The 20,226-nt window shown below is 50.1% G+C and overlaps 1 protein-coding gene across 1 annotated transcript in view; it reads right to left on the bottom strand.

Moving 5' to 3' along the window:
- The window catches only part of LOC102445239 (corticotropin-releasing factor receptor 1), a 108,148-nt gene that overhangs the window by 27,878 nt on the left and 60,044 nt on the right, over positions 1–20,226 (bottom strand). The window contains exons 4-8 of the mRNA XM_075911382.1: positions 9,676–9,761; positions 8,514–8,620; positions 5,203–5,323; positions 2,598–2,751; positions 1,054–1,114 (exon numbers count right to left, since the gene is read on the bottom strand). Coding sequence (XP_075767497.1) covers positions 1,054–1,114; positions 2,598–2,751; positions 5,203–5,323; positions 8,514–8,620; positions 9,676–9,761 — 529 coding nt within the window. The remainder of the gene's footprint in view (positions 1–1,053; positions 1,115–2,597; positions 2,752–5,202; positions 5,324–8,513; positions 8,621–9,675; positions 9,762–20,226) is intronic.

Here is a 20,226-nt window from a genome sequence, read left to right as displayed (position 1 = left end):
TACACAAGCTGCCCGTTATTTCAAAATATTTTTCAAAATAACCGGCACGCTATTTCGCCATCCCGGTAAAGCTTGTTGCCCGAGGGTTAAGGGATGGCTCGAAATAGCGCGTTATTTCGAAATTTGGCATGGTGTAGATGCGCCAAATTTCAGAATAAGCTATTTTGAAATAGATTTGAAATAAGATGCGCAATTTGCATATCTGCTTTCAAGTTTAGCGTGCTGTGTAGACGCACTCTAAGTGGGAACAAGACTCCATTATTCTGCAAGAAGGATGCGTCCAGATAGAATTAGGAAGAGCAATGGCACTTTATATTCACACCTTTCCCTAATCTGAATTCGATGGCAAGAACAGGCAAGTTTAAGAAGCCCTTATTCTGGGTTAGTTTCCATTGCTTTGGAAGTAGTTTCATCTAAACCGGAGAGAGGCTGTTATCCTGGAATTATCGCCTCCCTCAGGCAGCTGTAAGGGTGGAACTGCAGCGAGATAATCGTACCAGACTAACATCCCATGTAGACAAGGCTTAAGAGTGTCCATCCAGCTTTGCCATGCCGGATGCATCTCCTGTGGAAAAGGTCTCAGAGTCACAACAAGGCAAAACCGCGGCTGCAAAACAAGGCAAGCTGCCAGGCGCCAAAACAGGCTAATTTTAACTCCACAGTTCACGGGAAGAACACATCACGTTCCTGCTAAGTCCTCCATTAGCAGGGCTCTGTGAAAATGGCTCAGGTGGAGGCAGTTTATAAATCAGCTGGCTGATTAAATCCCACCTCCATTCAGCAAACACTTAGTAGGGACCCCTGGCTCAGGCTAACATCTCCCCGTAAATCCTCACTCCTCGCATCAAGGGGAAAGCCAGTCGCTGTGCGGAACTAGTGCTTAGGAAGAAAGGAAGAATCCTGTCTGGCATGCCCCACTGTTTGCATGCGGCCGCCTTCTGTACGTGCTTTAGGGGAACCCATAGCCACCCCTTTGTACAGCACCTAGCACAGCAGCCGTCCTGAGCAGAGACCTGGACAGCGCTTCAGTAGGGTGGTAGAATTCAGGCTTACTTCTCATTGTCATAATACAGCTTTCCAAGGGCCCAGGCAACAATGATCGGGAAGGGGATACCTGTGAGGAAAAAAACATCGATCTCAGCAGCAGAAGTACAGACGAAGGTCCTGGAAGATTTACCCCCGATTCCTGACCAGGACTTGGGGGCACTCGTGAGACGCCGCCCCCGAAGCGCCGGCTCTAGTGGAGCTGATTGGAAGGTTGGTTCCTGATGAAATTTGAAAATTCAAGAGCCTGAAATTGGGGAAACTGCTGGGGAGGGTTTCATGAACTTTCCCCGTCTCCCTTCTTTTGCGGTCACACAGGCTGGCTCGCATGCGTTGCAAGTTGGAATGGAAAAAAATCAGGTGAAAGTTTTGAAGCAAATAAAATGCCGTTGGGGGACGATTTCACTAGCCCTGGATTTGGCATTGAGCTCGGCACAAGCTCCCACCGGGCTCTGCCTGCCGGCACCATGCAGCTGCGTGAATGGAAATGATTCTCCGCAGTCTCGCCAGCGAGTCCCAGAGCTCTGAGGCAGGGAGGGCTCCGTTCCACCGGACTCCAGGCTCAGGTGCTAGGCAGGAAGAAATACCTCCCCTGTGCTCCCTGTAACCCCAGCCTCAGCTGGCTTGATAGCTCCAGGGGTGCGTCTAGACTGGCAAAAACTTGCCAGCTGTCTACACTGGCCGCTTGAATTTGCGCAAGAGCACTGACGTTCTAATGTAAGAATTCAGTGCTTCTTGCACAAATACTTTGACGCTCCCGCTCAGGGATAAGCCCGCTTGCACAAGAATCCTTGTGCAAGAGGGCCAGTGTAGACAGGCACCTTAAGTTTTTGTGCAAGAAAGCCCAATGGCTAAAATGGCCATCGGAGCTTTCTTGCACAAAAGTGCGTCTATACTGGGCAGGGATGCTTTTGCGCAAAAGCGTCCGTGCCAATCGAAACGCTTTTTTGCGGAAATACTTTTAACGGAAAAACTTTTCCGTTAAAAGTATTTCTGCAAAATCATGTCAGTCTAGGCGCAGCCAAGCTGCATAGGCTCCTCTGCTGAGGTCCCAGGTTTGAATCTGCCTGCAGGTGGTTACACTCCCACTGGGTGTTATGTGGCTGAGCGCAAGGTTGCAAGGGGATGCAAGTGAATTTGTTTGAGGGTCGTGCCCAGGCTGCAGGGAACTTGGGTCGGGGTGGGGTTGATCCCCCATTGGGTGCAGTCTCCAAATGCTTCCATGTTTCTGCTGCGCCAGGAGCCACGAGTACGTGTGGTTCAACGGTATGGTATGGGCCGAACAGAGCCGGGCCTCAGACCATGAGTGGCTCTATCCAGCCTCAGCTGAGCAAGCCCAGGCCAATGTAACATGGGAGGGGTGGTCCCAGCATGTAGCCGAGGGGGGAATGCCAGCAGCATGTCCGCTGGGCATGGAGCTCCGCAGGCAGTGATGGTGTCTGCACAGACCCCCTGCATGCTGCTCTGGGCCACACGGGGAGTGGCACCCCACATCCCAGGCAAGGCAGGGGCAGGGCCTAGGCCCAGTCTTGGCCCCGCCCCCTGGCACTTACACCAGCCGATGCAGATGAACATCCACTTGCGCAGCTTGTCAGTGGAGTAGGTGAGCACAATGGCCGTGTGGAGGTAGCAGCCCTCGCCGAACATCCAGAAGAAGTTGGTGACGTGGAAGTAATTGTAGGCGGCTGTGACCAGACGGCACCAGGCCTGCCATGGCGGGGGAGGGATACAAAGGAAGCAGGTGAGGATGTGCATTTGGTAATAAAACAAACAGCCAGAGCTCCTTATCCCTGCCTGGCTGCTTGATCCATCTGGTGATGAAAACTGACAGCACTACTCCCACAGGATCTCACAGGCAGGGAGACCCAGCAGCTCCATATTACAGAGGGTAAACTGAGGCACCAAGAGAAAGTGAGTTGCCCAAGGAGACCCAATGGGTCAGTTGCAGAGTGCTCAAGTCTCTAGAATCTGCTTCCACTCTTCTCTAGCCCCCATCAAAGTACCTCACAATCATTCAGGCCATGTCTGCTCTAGGAGTTTATTTGGAATGTACTAAATTCGACTTACAGACTCCCAATTTTACAAATTTGAAGTTCCGTGTCCTCACTACAGGGAACCATCGAAATGAGTCCGAGGCAGGCTCCATTAATGTGGACGTGCCACCTCAGACTCTGAGCCCCAAGAAGCTATCTGGGGAGCTGTGGGAGGCCAGTTAGTTCGAATTGGTGGCACCAGAGCATCCACACGAATGTTAGTTGGGACTCACAAGTTCAGGAAGAGCGTTACTCCTCCTGGAAAGTACAGAGGTCGAATTCCACGCCCCCTTATTCCGGAATAATGGGCTTGTTAGTGTGGACACTTCACTTGCAAAATCGAATTTGGGGGGAGTGGGGGTCAGGCTATTTCAGACTAAATATTTATCCCATGAGGCAGGACGCTACTATCATCCCTCTACGGCAGCTGGGAAACTGAGGCACAAACTAACCCAGGCTCTCGGTGGCAGAAAATAGAGTTGAACAAAGGTCACCCAAGACTCACACATGCACCATCCCTTAGTCTCTTTGGCTAGCTCCATGGCCTCCCTCATCTAATAACTAAGGCAGACCTGGGCAAAATATGACCCGTGGGCCACATCCGGCCCACCAAGCAGTAACATTGTAAGCTCTGTAAGCCTTTAGCTCTGCAGGCAGGCAGGTTGGCAAGTCTCCTGGCAAGAACCTGCCTCTGGCACCTCAGCCCCTCCCTTCCCCAACCTTCTGCCCCACTATTTCACATGCACTCATACCCCCTCCCAGAGCTGGCACCCCAATCCTCTCCGACCCTCGGTCACATCCCAAAACGCTGCTCTGATCTGCTTCCTCCTGGCCTGCAAGCATCCCGACTGGCACTGGCTAGTCAGGAGAGCCAGCCCTCTGGAGCCTACAGAGCCGCTGCACGGAGCCTGGGGCGAGGGTCCAGCCAGCAGGGCTGGGCCAGGAGCCAGCGCTGGGGCAGCCCTGCCCAGGGACGGGATCAGCAGGAAACGCTGGCACAGTGTACCTGCCTCCCGGCCACAGGCCACCCTGGCCAGCTTCTCTTGGCAGGCGCCGCCGGCTTCCCTCTGCTGATTGCAGCTGGTCGGTGCCATGTGCATGGCCCGCAGCGCTGGGTGACAGCCTCAGTGCCCCTTCCCCCGCCTACGTCACCGGGAACCAGCCTGCCCTGGCCTGAGCTGCCTGCCCTGCGGGGAGCCACCCACAGCGCCCGTCACGGCCACGGGCATGGGGAGAGGCCCACATGGCATCACCTTTCTCATTGGCTAGTGCAGCTCTCAGCACAGCTGCACCCGCTCAGCGCCAGCACCCACCGGGCTGGGCAGCACCCTGCTCACAGGGCCATGCAGCACTAGCCAGATGGGGCAGCATCACCCCGCATGGCTAAACTTAGCACACTGGGTCTTGCATATCACCTGTGGCAGTGCCCAGCACGCCAGATGTGCAACATGGTGTCCTGGGCTGTGCCTGACACGCCAGATGTGCAACATGGTGTCCTGGGCTGTGCCTGACACGCCAGATGTGCAACATGGTGCCCTGGGCTGTGCCTGACACGCCAGATGTGCAACATGGTGCCCTGGGCAGTGCCTGACACGCCAGATGTGCAACATGGTGCCCTGGGCAGTGCCTGGCATGCCAGATGTGCAAGATGGTGCCCTGGGCAGCGCCTGGCATGCCAGATGTGCAAGATGGTGCCCTGGGCAGTGCCTGGCATGCCAGATGTGCAAGATGGTGCCCTGGGCAGCGCCTGGCATGCCAGATGTGCAACATGGTGCCCTGGGCAGTGCTTGCTGCGCCAAGTGAGCTTCAGCACCATGGGCAGTGCCCGGCGCAGTCGGGAAACGTTTGCCCCTCGGGGCGTGCCCGCAGCCCGGGCTGGCACACCAGAGCTAGCTATAATCCAGTGACTATGTCTACACATGGTAGCCAGAAACGGGGGTGTCAGCGCCGGCTGCCCCAGCCACATGGGGCGCTGTGACTAGCTTGGGCTGCAGGCTGGGCTCCCGCTGTTGTTACTTGCGCTGCCTTTGCTCTAGCTGGATAGAGCGGTGGCCATGCGGAGCACAGAGCCACTGACCCACCCCCGCCGCCCCTGCCTGTTTCTGCCGCCCAGCGCTGCACTTACCACGTTGCTCTCATGCACGGCCGGGTTCATGGTGAGCTGCACCACAAACCAGGTGGCGTTGCGCAAGATGAAGGCTGTGATCAGGTTCCAGTGGATGATGTTTCGAAGGCACCTGATGCTCCTGTGGACACAAGAGGGGACGGGAAGAGGCTGCGAGGTCACCATTGCCCTTTGGAGTCGTGCATCCTGTGCCCCTTCCAGTCTCCCCCGCCTCCCGGATTTCCTCCTGCGGAGCCGGCCAGTCGGTGCAACACCCGGGGGTGAGATTGTGGTGTGGGAGCTGGACCTAACTCATCGGGACCCTACGAGCATCCTGAGGACAAGGGGTCCCCGGTACGAGATGACTTTCAGCTGGACGGACGTGTGTCCCACAGCTCGCCATGGCTTGGTGTGCGCGTCTGAAAGGTGCCATGTCATAAAACTAGTAACTCACAGATCATCCCCTGCTGTGCCATGTGCCTGCAGAGAGCATCCCGAGTCTGGGCTTGATCCTGGAATGGGCATAGACTGGATGGGACCCTGAGAGTCCAGACCCCTGCACTCATGGCAGGACCAAGCACTGGGGGGAGGACACCCCCAGAATTTGGTGAGCGGACAAGGATCACACTCTTCCATGATATCAAGGGGTCTGGGATGGAGGTTGGGTGCAGAAGGGAGCCCAGGGTAGGAGACTGGGTGCAGGAGGGGGAGCAGGGTCTGGGAGGGGGTATGGGTACTGGTACAGGAGAGGATTCTGACCTGGAGGAGGGGTACAGAGGCAGCTGCAGGATCTGGGAGGGGGTTGTGACCTGGGGCAGGGGTGCAGGAGCGGATGCGGGGGGATTGGGTTGTGACCTGGGGCAGGCGATTGGGGGGGAATGGGGTCAGAAGTGGGGGGTGCAGAGGGTTTGGATTACATGGGGCAAGGGTGCAAGAGGGGGGGCAGCAGGTTGTGGGGAGGAAGGGGCTGGGATGCCAAATGCAGAGTCTTGCTAGGAGGCACGTACCTAGGTGGCTCCCGGCCAGCAGCCCAGCAGGACCCTCAGCCAGGCTCCCTGCCTTCCACACCCCTGCACACTGCTCAGGGCAGCCAGCTGCAGGGGCCATGTGCCTCTCTACACACTGCACGCCCCTGGGGTGGGGGGATTCATGCACTGCCCTGCCTTCAGCAGGATCTCTCAGCTCCTATTGGCTGAAAACTGGGCCCTGGGATAGTGGCAGGGCATATGTTATCTGCCCCGATCTAGACCATCCTTGACATGTGTTTGTCTAACATGCTCTTAAAAATCTCCAGGGATGGAGAATTTACAACCCCCTGGGCAAGTTATTCCAGTGCTTAACTACCCCGACAGGAAGTTTTTCCTAATGTCCAGCCTAAACCTCCCTTGCTGCAATTTAAGCCCATTGCTTCTTGTCCTGTTCTCGGAAGTTAAAGAGAACAATTCGTCTCCCTCCTCCTTCTTGCAATGTTTTTTTGTACTTGAAAACTGTTATCATGTGCCCTCCCAGTCTCCTCCTTTCCGGACTAAACAAACCTAATTTGTTCAATCTTCCCTCACAGCTCCTGTTTCCTTTCATCATTTTGGTTGCTCTTCTCTGCTCTTTCTCCAATTTGTTCACTTCTCTCCTGAAATGTGGTGCCCAGAACTGGTCACAGCACCCCAGTTAAGGCTGAGTAAAGCGGAAGAATCGCTTCTCGTATCTTGCTTACGGCACTCCTGCGAATGTTTGCTTTTTGGTAACAGTGTCGCCACGGGGAGAGGGCGGGGCCTGATAAATCGGTTTGTCCTAGGCTTTGTCTACATTAGGGGTGGGGAACCTTATTTTGGGTTGGGGGCTGCTGACTCACAGAAAAATCAGTCAGGGCCGCATACAAGTGAGAAGCAACCCCCCCCCCCCCAAACCCTCCACTGACGTGGCCCCTGACTGAGAAGCACAAAGACACTCCCCACATTCCCCCCTTGTGCACCGGAGCCTAGGAGACCCAGGCGAGTAGATTTTGTGTGCTCCAGCCCGGCCGTGGAGGGGCTAGGATGCAGAGCGGGCTCCCCAATGCTCGGGGGCAGGGAGCCCTAAGCCTCAGAGGCCAGATCCAGGCAAGCCAGGGGCCACATCCATGCCCCGGGCCTGAGGTTCCCCACCCCTAGTCAACACGTTCAAGTTTAAAGTGTTGACATGGCAACACTCTGAGGCAGCAGTGTGGTCCCAGCGAGAGCTCAGAGAGAGAGCTCTCCCGAGGGGAGTGGCTAACAGCAGTGGGAGCCTGTTTACACGGGCGCTTCACAGCGCTGTCCCAAGGGTGTTTTCTCACACCCCTGAGCCTGAAAATAACAGCCCAGTAACTTGCCAGGGTAGACAAGCCCCAGACAAAGGAATGTGTTTGCTTGGGATGGGTCCCCAGGCAGAGACCACGAAGGTCCATTTAAATATCAGGTCAACAAAGGAAGGAGACAGCAGAATGCCTCCGTCCCAGCAAGAGAGAGACACTCGGTTTGGGTTTTACTTCCCAAAGAATGCGGTGCAAAGAGCCAGGACAAGGGGGCTGAACGGCAAGTGATAAGCCGCAGGTCCGGCAGGTTGGATACAACGGCACTGCGTATGGCGTGAGTGGTTCCGTTGTACGAAAGCCAGCGACACCCTGGTGATGGTGCCATCCCTCGCACAAGGGCTGCGTTAACACTACACAAGGAATAATGGCTGCTCACTGATAGTAAGCGCCATAGTCTGGGGTGAGGGACAGCTCAGTGGTTTGAGCACTGCCCTGCTAAGCTCAGAGTTGTGAGTTCAGGCCTTGAGGGGGCCGTCTGGGGCAAATCTGTCAGGGATGGTACTTGGTCCTGCTGTGAGGGCAGGGGACTGGACTCCATAACCTCTCAAGATCCCATCTATCTCAGTAGTCTGTGCCCCAGCAAGGGGAGAGAAAGCTGCAGCTGCTTACCTATCTCCTGTGTAAATTATACATAGAAGCATAAGGGACTCCCATAATGCACCACCCTTCCTCCACAAGGCTGTGGGAGATGTAGCCCAACTAGAGCCTGGCCTGTAGAAGAGAATGGCACCTGAGCACCAATGCCATGATGCATTTCCAAATCAAAATATCAAGGATTTGGTCTCAACATTTTTTGTTATTCAAATTTCTGCTGAAATACTGAACTTTTCCATGGACAAAAATGGTTGCTTCCCTGTTTTCTGACCAGGCCTAGTTCTTCCCTCTCAACCCCAGCAAGCCAGGCAACATGGCCTATCTCTGACTGCTCACTGGCAGAGGAAAACAGGAGAGCAGGATCTGGATACCACTTGGACACCAGCCATGGGCTTCTTGGGTCTCTCACCTCAGGCGCATGAAGAGGACAAAGGCCAGGAGCAAGGCCCCTAGCGAGACGCAGTGTCCCAGGTAGTTGATGATGACGGCAATGTGGTAATGCAGCTTGCTCTTCCTCTGGGGGAGAAAAGACACAAGAAAGGTGGATCAGCAGTAGCTGGCAGGTAGTAGCCACCACTGGTCACTGCTTTGTAAAATGCTTCCAGCTCTCTGATGGAAGAGCTTGGTGCCTTAGGAGCATAAATCCCGTTTTCCAAAGAGGCTGGGCACTTGGGAGCTGAGACCTGACAAGGAGCTGGAGTCCCTTGAGAAGAGATCAGGAACCCAGCGAGGTCTGATGCCTGGTTAGCATGTGGCCCATGGCTGGATCTGACCCAGTCTAGCAGTCGGCTCAGCCCCATTGGGGGTTGGATTGTTCCCCTGGGTATGTTAGATTGCACCATATTTACCATTCGGGGTCCCCTCAGCAGGGTGAATTCATTGTTTCGTTTCCTAGAGCTATAATTCTCCCTGCGATGTATCAACTACGCGAGGTTAATCAGATAATAAAGGCCTCCCGACTTACAGTCGCATTGAGTGGTTAACAATTGAATCACACCCGCTTTCTGTTGCGTGCTGCCCAGAGCTGCAGCAGACACATTAAAGAGCCACTTGCGGCGGGAGCACTAGACAATCATTCCTAGGGGGCTTTATTGGAAGGGAGGCCCCAGACCGGCAGGTAGTGTCCTGCTGTCAAGTCAAGAGAGGACGTGCCCTTGTCACTGATAATGGGGCTGGACATTGTGCCTGGAGCTGCACGTGGCTTGTTTCCTACCACCCGTGGGTGGGGTACATGTTCTAGGGTGGTCACGCAGCTTGTCCTCCTCCGAGGCGGCCACGCCTGGTAGCCCACGGTGCAGCGACACAGGGGCCTGCGTGCATGGAGGGCTCATGATGCAGGTGGTGCATAACATTCGCTCCCTGTGGCCCTCGGTCACTGGTTGGGCTAACAACCCCTGCTGCTGACAACCCATCAAAGATGTGAGAAGTTCAAGATGGCTCCGGACCCTTACACAGGCTCCTCTTTGCCTACCAGACACCCAACCACTCGATTTCCTCTTCCTCCTTCCGGCCACCTCCTTCCAACTGCCTGGAACAAACAGGGCCTGGGGCCAGCAGTGTGGGGCACATACCTCCTCGCTGAGGATCTCCTGGCACTGGGAGTAATTGACGCGGGCTGCCCAGCTCCCATTCATGAGGCATTCTCTGTACCCGTTGTCTGCAATCAGGGGCACAAACACATGGAACCATTAATAGCACAGGATGCAGGGAGCTGGACGCAAACCTTTTAAAAGAAGAGATTTGCAAGTTGCTATGGTGAGACTTTTAGGTTGCCATGACACTGGGCCAAGTGGATCTTTTTTTCTGTAATCCTGACTCATTTGCTTGATTATTATTTTTTCATCATGGACGCCCAGTTGCCCCTCAGTAAACGCCATGTTTGTTCTTTCAAAAACGTACTTTGAAAACATGGATGAAAGCGGGAGCCAAGAAGGAAAGAAAAATAAAAGCACATTGAGAGCAAAGTGCTTGTGGTAATTTCCCCTCTGTACTAGCTGTTCTCCCTGTGATCACTCGCTGTCTGGTGTAACGCTGTGAAGTCAGCACCTTACTGTCTGCACTAGAACCTCCTTAGCACAGCGGCAAAGGTCACTTTCCCAGGATGACTCCAGGCACCAGGGCTATGTCTAGACTGCAGGCTTCTTTCGAAAGAGGCTCTTTCGAAAGCATCTTTCGAAAGAGCCTCTTTCGAAAGATCGCGTCTAGACTGCAGGCGGATCTTTCGAAAGAGCAATCCGCTTTTTCGAAAGAGAGCACCCAGCGAGTCTGGATGCTCTCTTTCGAGGAAGCCCTATTTACATTGAAGAACGCCTTCTTTCGAAAGAGGAACTTTCGAAAGAAGGCGTTCTTCCTCGTGAAACGAGGTTTACCGCCATCGAAAGAAAAGCCGCGTTCTTTCGAAATTATTTCGAAAGAACGCGGCTTGAGTCTGGACGCAGGGGAAGTTTTTTCGGGAAAAGGCTACTTTTCCCGAAAAAAACCCTGAGTCTGGACACAGCCCAGGAGCCGAGAAGGCAGCATCCTGCCCGTGTTAGCACAAGAGGAAGGCTAGAGGGGTGGGAGCACTGCAGGTCTGTTATTAGCAAACGGGCTGCTGTGCCCTATCAGAGAAATCAGATTCAGAGATTGCAAGGCCACAAAGGTGGTGCCATAGGCCAAAGTCCTGAGCTGTGCCTCAGTTTCCCCTTTGGCTATATAAACCAATCTCGAGTCAGACTTTACATACAAACCCCTGTTCAAGGTGGACTTTGGTCCTCAATAGCCAATAAAAAATATTCACAGGTTTCAGTTTCCTCCTTACTGGAGTCACCTTCTTCTTCTTTCTGCCTCTCATCAGTACATTGTCAGTAGCTTCTCTTCCCCCCAACTCAGTTGCTCCGCACACCCCCAATTCTAGGGCCAGTCTCTTTTCTAGACCTCGAACACATCCCCCCACCTTTTAGTCATTTCTTTTCCAAGAAGAAAAGTCCCACTTTTTTAAACCTCTTCTCTTATGGAAATCGTTCCTTACCGCTAATCATTTCTGTTGCCCCTCTCTATACCTTTCCCAAATCCAACATATCTTTTTTTTAGATGGAGTGACCAGATCTGTGTACAGTGCTCAAGATGTGGGCATACAATGACTTTATATTGAGGCAATATGGTATTTTGTCTTATTATCTATTTCTTCCCTAACGATTGCCAATATTCTCTTAGCGTTTTAGTTTTTACACTGCCGCTGAATATTGAGCAGATGTTTTCAGGGAACTATCCAAAAAGATCTTTCTTTATAGAATCATAGAATCCTCTGGCTGGAAGAGACCTCAGGAGTCATGGAGTCTACCCCCTGCTCAAAGCAGGACCAATCCCAACTAAAAAATCCCAGCCAGGGCTTTGTCAAGCCGAGACTTAAAAAACCTCTAGGGATGGAGATCCCACCACCTCCCTAGGGAACCCATCCCAGTGCTTCACCACCCTCCTAGGCAAATAGTTTTTCCTAATATCCAACCTAGACCTCCCCCACTGCAACTTAAGACCATTGCTCTTTGTTCTGCCATCCGTCACTACTGTGAACAGCCTCTCTCCATCCTCTTCAGGTAGTTGAAGGCTTCTGTCAAATCCCCCCTCACTCTTCTCTTCTGCAGACTAAATGATCCCAAATCCCTCAGCATCTCTTTGTAGGTCATGTGCTCCAGCCTCCTCCTCATTTTTGTTTCCCTCCTCTGGCCCATCTCCAATGTGTCCACATCCTTTCTGTAGTGGGGCCCCCCAGAATTGGATGCACTGGAGTGGAATCAGCTTCTTCAGTGGTAACAACTCTTTTAGACCCCTTCCTTTTTATATCTACAGTTAGGATTATATTTTCCCATGCCCATTACTCTGCGCTTATCAACACTGAATTCCATCTGCCCTTGTGTTGCCCAGTCACCCAGTTTGGGGAGATCCTCTTGTAACTCTTTGCAGTCAGCTTTGGATTAGTCCGTGTTCACCCCCTTTTCAAGAACATTTACGAGAAGTTTAATGGCAGTGCTCCAAATGCAGATCCCTGTAGCGCAACACTCATTCCTACTCCTTCCCCCGCATCTTTTAAGTGGAGTACCTGGCCATGTTTTCAGGCTGATCTATCAATCCTTCAATGACTGGAACACCCAGCCTTTTGTTATTCTTAATCACCTGCCTCCCTCTTTATAACCAAAGGCAAAGCTGCAAGCAGCTCAAACTCTGTTGCCTTGAAGAGCTGCCTCTGGAGTCTGGGCATGGGCTTTAAGCAGACCTCAAGTATGAAATCCAGGGGTTCAAACTCAGGAGGGGAGCTAGTATCCCCCACAAATGGTGCCCTGGAATCAATGTGACATAGCTAAATTGCATAGACAATTGTCCTGTCATCCCCCCCTCTGAAGGCCCCTGGCCACCCGATGTGAGCATGCACAGCATCAAATGGGAGGGCTAGGTTAGAGACTAGAGTTCTGGGAATGTGAATTAGACACTAGACATTACAGTGGAGAATTCACAGGCACATAGATAGCCCTTAGGTTGTTTGTTAAATAAAACAAACTAATAGACCAACTCTTGGATTATTAATGGTTGTAATGATTTCACAGCATCTTTTTGCACATCCCCTCCCCTTGGATCAATGCATGCCCTTCAATGACACAGAGTTACGCCAGACACTGTTGATCCAAACCTCAACCCTGAGGTTAATATATTATCTTTGCTTCTCTTGCTGTCCCTCCAGTCCAATATATGGCAACTAAGGCTGGCAAACGATTACAAAAAAATCACAATTAATAGCAAGGTTAAAAATATAGTCGTGCTTAATTGCAGTTTTAATCACAGTGTTAAAGAATAATAAGACACCAATTTAAATTATTATAAATATTTGTGAATGTTTTTCTAAATTTTTAAATATAGTGAAAGTGAAAATGCAACTTAACAAATGTGGAAAAATCTTAGTGGGGTAGCCGTGTTAGTTTGTAACTTTAAAAACAAATTGTTTCACAAATGTTGAAGAATAAAGGAGCATACCGATATTTAGTATATTTGGCACATGAACACTTTGCTATGCTGGCCACAAATAGTATCAGGAAAACTCCTATTCTCACTTTCCAGTGATATTGTAAAAAAGAAGTGGGCAGCATCATCTTCCATAAATGTAAACAATTTTTTTGGTCTTAGATATTGTCTGAACAAGCAGTAGGACACATAGGCCCTAAAGTTGTAAATGTTTTGCTTTTGAGTGCAGTTACGTCGCAAAAAGAAAATCTACATTGGTCAGTTTCACGATAAAGAGATGGCACTACAGTACTTGTACTGAAAAATACGATTTATCTTTTTTGTAGTTGTAATCTAAAATAATACTGTAAAGGGAGCACTATAAAATGGGTGTTCTGTGTTATAACTGAAATCACTATATCTGACAATGTAGAAAAGTGTTAGATTCATTTATAATACATTTAAATTGGTATTCTCAAGATTCCTTCTAAGCTGTCTGGCCGCACAGCTGTCTAATAAGCCCGGCATTGGGGCTTAGGCCTGCTATTCAGGGAGCTGCCATGGCAGGGGCGGAGACACACAGGGCTGGCATTTAAGGGGGCGTTAGGAAGATCTGTAGCTATGCCCTGAGATTTGAACCTCTTTATTTCATACTTGAGGGCTGCTTAAATCCCATTCCTTAGACCCAGGGCTTGTGCTGTTCCAGCTTTGCTTTGGGGCAGGGAGTTTGTTTATAAACCGAGGGAGACCACAAAAAGCTGGGCACTCCAGTACTTGGAGGGTCCTTAGATGATCATGCCAGGTAAAAGATAGGAAAAAAGAGTCATCTGCATTTAGAGCAGTTCTGGGCAACTTGATCATAAATGATCTTGAAAAAACAGTGAGGCGGGAAACATTTACAGATGATAGCGAATTAAAGTAGTTAAGTCAAACCAATTGCAAAGAGTTCATACAATCATAGAATCATAGAGCTGGAAGAGACCTTAGAAGGCCATCAAGTCCAGCCCCCTGCCCAAGACAGGACCAATCCCAACTAAATCAACCTGGCCAGGGCTTTGTCAAGCCGAGACTTAAACACCTCTAGGGATGGAGACTCCACTACTTCCCTAGGGAACCCGTCCCAGTGCTTCACCACTCTCCTAGGGAAATAGTTTTTCCTAATATCCAACCTGGACCTCTCCCACCACAACTTGAGACCATTGCTCCTTGTTCTGCCATCCAGGAAGAGTTACAAAGGGATCTCCCCAAACTGGGTGATTGGGCAACACAAGGGCAGATGGAATTCAGTGTTGATAAGCACAAAGTAATACACACAGAAAAATATAATCCCAACTATACATCCCAGATGAGAGGGTCTAAATTAGCTGTTACCACTCAAGAAAGAGTTCTGGGAATCCTCGTGGATAGTTCCCTGAAAAAATCCACTCAATGTGCAGGGCCAGTCTAAAAAGTAACAAGCGAACAGAATATTCGAACCACTAGGGGTACGTCTACACTAGCCCCCTAGTTCGAACTAGGGAGGCTAATGAGGGCGACTGAAATTGCTAATGAAGCACGGAATTTAAACATCCTGCGCTTGATTAGCATATTCCCGCCGGTCACCATTTTGGAAACTGACTAGCCTGAAGTAACTGCCCGCGTCTACACGTGGCAGAGAAGCGGGATTCCGAGATAAACCCCTTAGTTCAAATTAACTGTTACTCCTCATGGAATGACGTTTAACTGTTAATTTGAACTAAAAGGTTTATCTCGGAATCGCTCTTCTCTGCCGCGTGTAGACGCGGGCAGTTACTTCGGGCTAGTCAGTTTCCAAAATGGCGAACGGCCAGGAATATGCTAATCAAGCACGGGATATTTAAATCCCGCGCTTCATTAGCAATTTCGGTTGCCCTCATTAGCCTCCCTAATTCGAACTAGGGGGCTAGTGTAGACGTACCCTAGGAAAGGAATAGATAGTAAGACAGAAAATACCACATTACTTCTATGGCTACGTCTAGACTACAATGATCTATCGAAAAAGAGTACGCAAATTGTTTTTTTGGAAAAGGCTTTTCCGAAATTTGGCCCATCTACACTGGGCCAAATTTCAGAAAATCCTCCTCTTTTGGAAGAGCCCTTCTTCCTTGTGGAAGGAGGAAGACAGGGCTTCCGAAAGAGCGTGTCTACTCTTCTGCAAAAAAAAGCGGAAGAGCAGACACATACCCTGGACACAGCAGAGTTTTTCCAGGGTACCCCTAGTATCTCAGAAAAACCCCGTAGTCTAGACATAGCCAATAATAAAGTCATTGCATGCCCACATCTTGAATACTGCATGCATACCTGGTTGCCTCATCTAAAAAAAAAAAAAAAAAAGATATATTAGATTTGGTAAAGGTCCAGAGAAGGGCAACAGAAATGATTGGGGTAAGGAACAGCTTCCATATCACAGAATCATAGAACCATAGAACTGGAAGAGACCTCAGGAGGTCATCAAGTCCAGCCCCCTGCTCTAGGCAGGACCAATCCCAACTAAATCAACCCAGCCAGGGCTGTGTCAAGCTGAGACTTAAACACCTCTAGGGATGGAGACTCCACTACATCCCTAGGGAACCCATCCCAGTGCTTCCCCACCCTATGAAGAGAGATTACAAAAACGGGGACTTTTCAGCTTGGTAAAGAAATGACTAAAGGGTGAGGGGATGTGTTCGAGCTTTAGAAAATCATGAATGATGTGGAAATATAGAATAAGGAAATGTTATTTATTTCTTCACTAACATAACACAAGACGGTCTCCCAATTCAATTTACAGGCAGCAGATTTTAAACAAACAAAAGAAATGTTTTTTCACACTCCATCTGTGGAATTCTTTGCCAGGAGATGGTGAAAAGGCCCAAACCCTAACAGGGTTCCAATAAAAAAGAGGAGAGGCCCATCAGTGGCAAGTAGCCAGAATGGGCAGGGATGGTGTCTAGCATCTGTGTGCCAGAAGCTGGGAACAGGCCACAAGGGATGGAAAACTTGATTATTACGTTCAGTTCATGCCTTCTGAAGCACCTGGCATTGACCACTGTGGGAAGACAGGATCCTGGGCTAGATGGACCATTGATCTGACCCAGCATGACTAGTCTGATCTTATATAGTCTCCAGATATATCTGCCCCCTGCGGTAACCCCCTAGACCTCATTCCACAACCAGAGCTGAGATAGGGCCCAGAAATCCTGACAGTCTCTCTCCCGCCCCCACCCTCCAGAGACTTAGTAACAAAGCAAGACTATACATTCATATTTTATGCCTAACCAGTATCCGTTAAGTGACTTGCTACAAGATGTCAGATTATGTTAGTATTAGAGCTGAATGGATCTAATATGTATTTAATTTTTTCTTTGACATAGGAATTAGATACAGTGCTCCTGTCAGCTAACTGCTAAGTTATCTGCAAACAAACCAGTGTTTTCAAGTGCCCTAGTAGTCCTTGTGTGTGTTGGGGAGGGTGGATGGGGTGGACCACCCCCCCCATTTGCAGCTTGCCCTCATCCTCAGTCTTGCCCTCCCCCCATGCCTTCACTCTGGCCCTCAGCATCATGGCATGCACAGGTCACCCCCTACGAAAATCTGAAATGGCGCCCCCAGAGATATGCTCCGCTGGCCTCAGCAGCAGTAAGAAAGGGGCTTTAGGTGCTGTAGCTCAGCATACTGGGTTAAGGGGCACCCTTAGCCCAGGCCCCATAAAGCCCCTGTGTTCTGGGCCAGCCCTTCTTGATGGGGGGAGGGAGAAGTGGCTTCACATGTTACCGTTCCCTCCTCTCCCCCTGGCTGGAACCACATCACCACAAGCACCAGGAAGCTCTGTCCCTGCAGCTCCCATAGGCTGGGAATTGCAGCCAATGAGAGCTGCATAGGACAGCATGGAGCCACCTGTTCCCTCCTGCACCAAATGGGAGGTGCCCCTGGTAATCGCTCCCTGCCCCAGCCAGGAGCCCTCGTCTGCACCCCAAACATCTCATGCCTGCACCCCCAGCCAGAGCCCTCATCCCCCAACTCGGAGCCTCCTCTAACTCCCTGAAACCTTTGGCTCCACCCCTCCACCGATGGACTGTCCACGTGCAGGATGGATTTGGTTACATGCACCTTCATGGAGGCGGTATGTCGCACATCACCTGCAGGTAACAACATTTTTTTTGCACAAGGACACAAAAGCTTAGCGGGACATTGATCCTATTATCGCTTAGCAGTGCAGTTAAAACAGCAATTACTTGCCATAGTTTGTAAAAAATCCAGCTAATTTGTTTTACCTTAATCACATGTATTAAGTGCAATTAATTGACAGCCCTAATGGCCACATTTCTCCTCAAAGGCCGCCAGTGCTAATGAGCAATGGTAGCAGGTTTCTTCACAGCATAATTCAACACGGGAACTCAGATCAGTCCAGGAGAGACCCAGGACTGTAATAACCAGGTACTGTATATTCGAGATGCATTGACAGACACTGCTGCCCTTAGGAGGGTGCAGGGCCCAAGACTTCCCTCCCCTGTGCCCTCACTCCAGCTCTTCCCCAAATCCCATGCCTGCTCTGCTCCCACCCTGCCACACACACACACACACACACACACACACACACACACACACACACACACACACACAGATTCACATGGCTGGGAGCTAAACACAGGTTTCCTGACAACCGCTAACTGCAGCAGGTCACTAGCATTCGATTGCAAAGTGCTGACAGATGGGCACATGAATGCTAAGAGTGCCAGATGCCAGGAGGTGCTGAAGGACGAAGTGGTGGAGAAGCTATTGTGTGGGCAGGCCATGGAGTGGGGGAGAGAGAGTAAGCAAGTCCAGGAATGCAAGCACCAGCTGCCAGAACCAGCACCCTCAGCTATATGCACCCGTCGAGGAACTTAACAGGAATGTTAATTGCGAGTAATTGACTAATTGAATAGTCAAAGCATTTTGCATCGACTATTCAATTAGTCGATAGGGCGCCTCTGCCTTTGAAGTGTAGCAACAGCCCTAGGGCAAAAGCGCTGCATGGAGCCCAAGGTCAGCTAGGGACTTCCCCCCAGAGCCCGGGCTCCATGTGGCGTTTCAAAGTGGCAGTGCCACCTGGAGCCCGGGATCAGTGAGGTTGAAATCAGGATCCTGACCAAAGGAAGAAAGGAGAGCAGCAAAATACACATCCTGGACTTCAGAAAAGCAGCCTTTGAGTCCCTCAGGGAACTGATGGACAGGATCCCCTGGGATGCTAACATGAAGGGGAAAGGAGTCCAGGAGAACTGGCTGTATTTAAAGAAGCCTCATTGAAGGCACAGGAACAAACCATCCCAATGCGCAGTAAGAAAAGAAAAGCAAATATGGTAGGTGATCAGCTTGGCTTACCGGGGAAATCCTTGGTGAGCTTAAACACAAAAAGGAAGCTTACAAGAAGTGGAAACTTGGACAGATGACTAGGGAGGAGTATAAATCTATTGCTGGAGAATGCAGGGGTGTAATCCTGAAGGCCAAAGTGCAATTGGAATTGAAGCTAACAAGGGTATGAAGGGTAACAAGAGAAGTTTCTACAGGCATGTTAGCAATAAGAGGGTGATCAGAAAGGGTGTGGGACCCTTACTGGATGAGGGAGGTAACCTAGTGACAGGTGATGTGGGAAAAGCCGAAGTACTCAATGTTTTTTTTTTCTCTGTCTTCACAGACAAGAGCTCCAGGGTATGTCTAGACTACACCTCTCTGTCGACAGAGAAAAGTAGATTAGGCACATCTAAACTGCTAATGAAGCAGGGATTTAAAGAGCCTTCATTAGCATAAACATGGCTGCTGCTTTTTTTCAAAATGGAGATTTTTGTTTGAGGAATACAGGATCTGTTGAAAAAGGGTTTATTTTCGACAGATCCGCATTCAGACTGCCATTTTTTTTCGAAAAAACTCCGTTTCGAAAAAAGCAGCAGACATGTTTATGCTAATGAAGCGTGGAATATTTAAATCCCTGCGTCATTAGCAATTTCTATGTGCTTGATTTGCATCCCTCTGTCAATAGAGGGATGCAGTCTAGAAGTAGCCTCAGAAGGGTAGCTGAGTTAGTCTGTAACAGGAAAAACTTAAAACAAAAAACGGTTGAGTTCAGGATCGCTTGTACTTGGTCATCTGACGAAGTGGGTTTTGCCCACGAAAGCTCATGATACCATCTACGTGTTTTGTTAGTCTTTAAACTGCTACTAGACCATTTGTTGTTAAGTTTTTCACAGACAAGAACTATTTGGAAAAGCTGGACATACACAAATCCATGGGTCCAGTTATAATGCACCCAAGGGTGCTGAGGGAGTTGGCGGATGTGATTGCAGAACCTCTGGCCATTATCTTGGAAAACTCATGGTGATTGGGGGAGGTCCCAGACGATTGGAAAAAGGCAAATGTGATGCTCATCTTTAAAAAAGGGAAGGACGATCCAGGGAACTATAGACTGCTCAGCCTCACCTCAGTCCCCGGAAAAATCATGGAGGGGATCCTCAAGGAATCCATTTTGAAGCACTTGGAAGAGGGGAAAGTGATCAGGAAAAGTCAACATGGATTCATCAAGGGCAAGTTATGCATGACCAAACTTATTGCCTTCTGCGACTAGGTAACTCTGTGGACACGGGGAAGTCAGTGGACGTGATATATCTTGACTTTAGCTAAGTTTTTTATATGGTTGTGACGATACATCGGAAAGCCCCCAACCCTACACGCCCATCCGCAGCCAGATGTGACTCTCAGTCAGCCAGTAGAGTGGAATAGTGATAGAAATGTAGCCGTGTTAGTCTGGTGTAGCTGAAACAAAATACAGGACTGTGTAGCACTTTAAAGACTAACAAGATGGTTTATTAGGTGATGAGCTTTCGTGGGCCAGACCAAGAAGAAGATAGCTTCCCCAATTATCACCTCTAATATCATTAGCTCACAGACATTTACCTCCCCCTACCCCATCCCCCTTCTGTTCTGAAATGTGATTTGTCCTTTTCATATGTGTTCATTTTTTAAATTGTATCCTTTGGTATATATGGTTGTGACAATTTTCTTCCACTATTTGATCTGAGGAAGTGGGTCTGGCCCACGAAAGCTCATCACCTAATAAACCATCTTGTTAGTCTTTAAGGGTGTGTCTAGACTACAGAGTTTTGTCGACAAAACTATAT

The sequence above is a fragment of the Pelodiscus sinensis genome, chromosome 29, assembly GCF_049634645.1.
Source record: "Pelodiscus sinensis isolate JC-2024 chromosome 29, ASM4963464v1, whole genome shotgun sequence".
In the NCBI taxonomy this organism is placed as follows: Eukaryota; Metazoa; Chordata; order Testudines; family Trionychidae; genus Pelodiscus; species Pelodiscus sinensis.
This window is presented reverse-complemented; position numbering and strand designations above follow the sequence as displayed.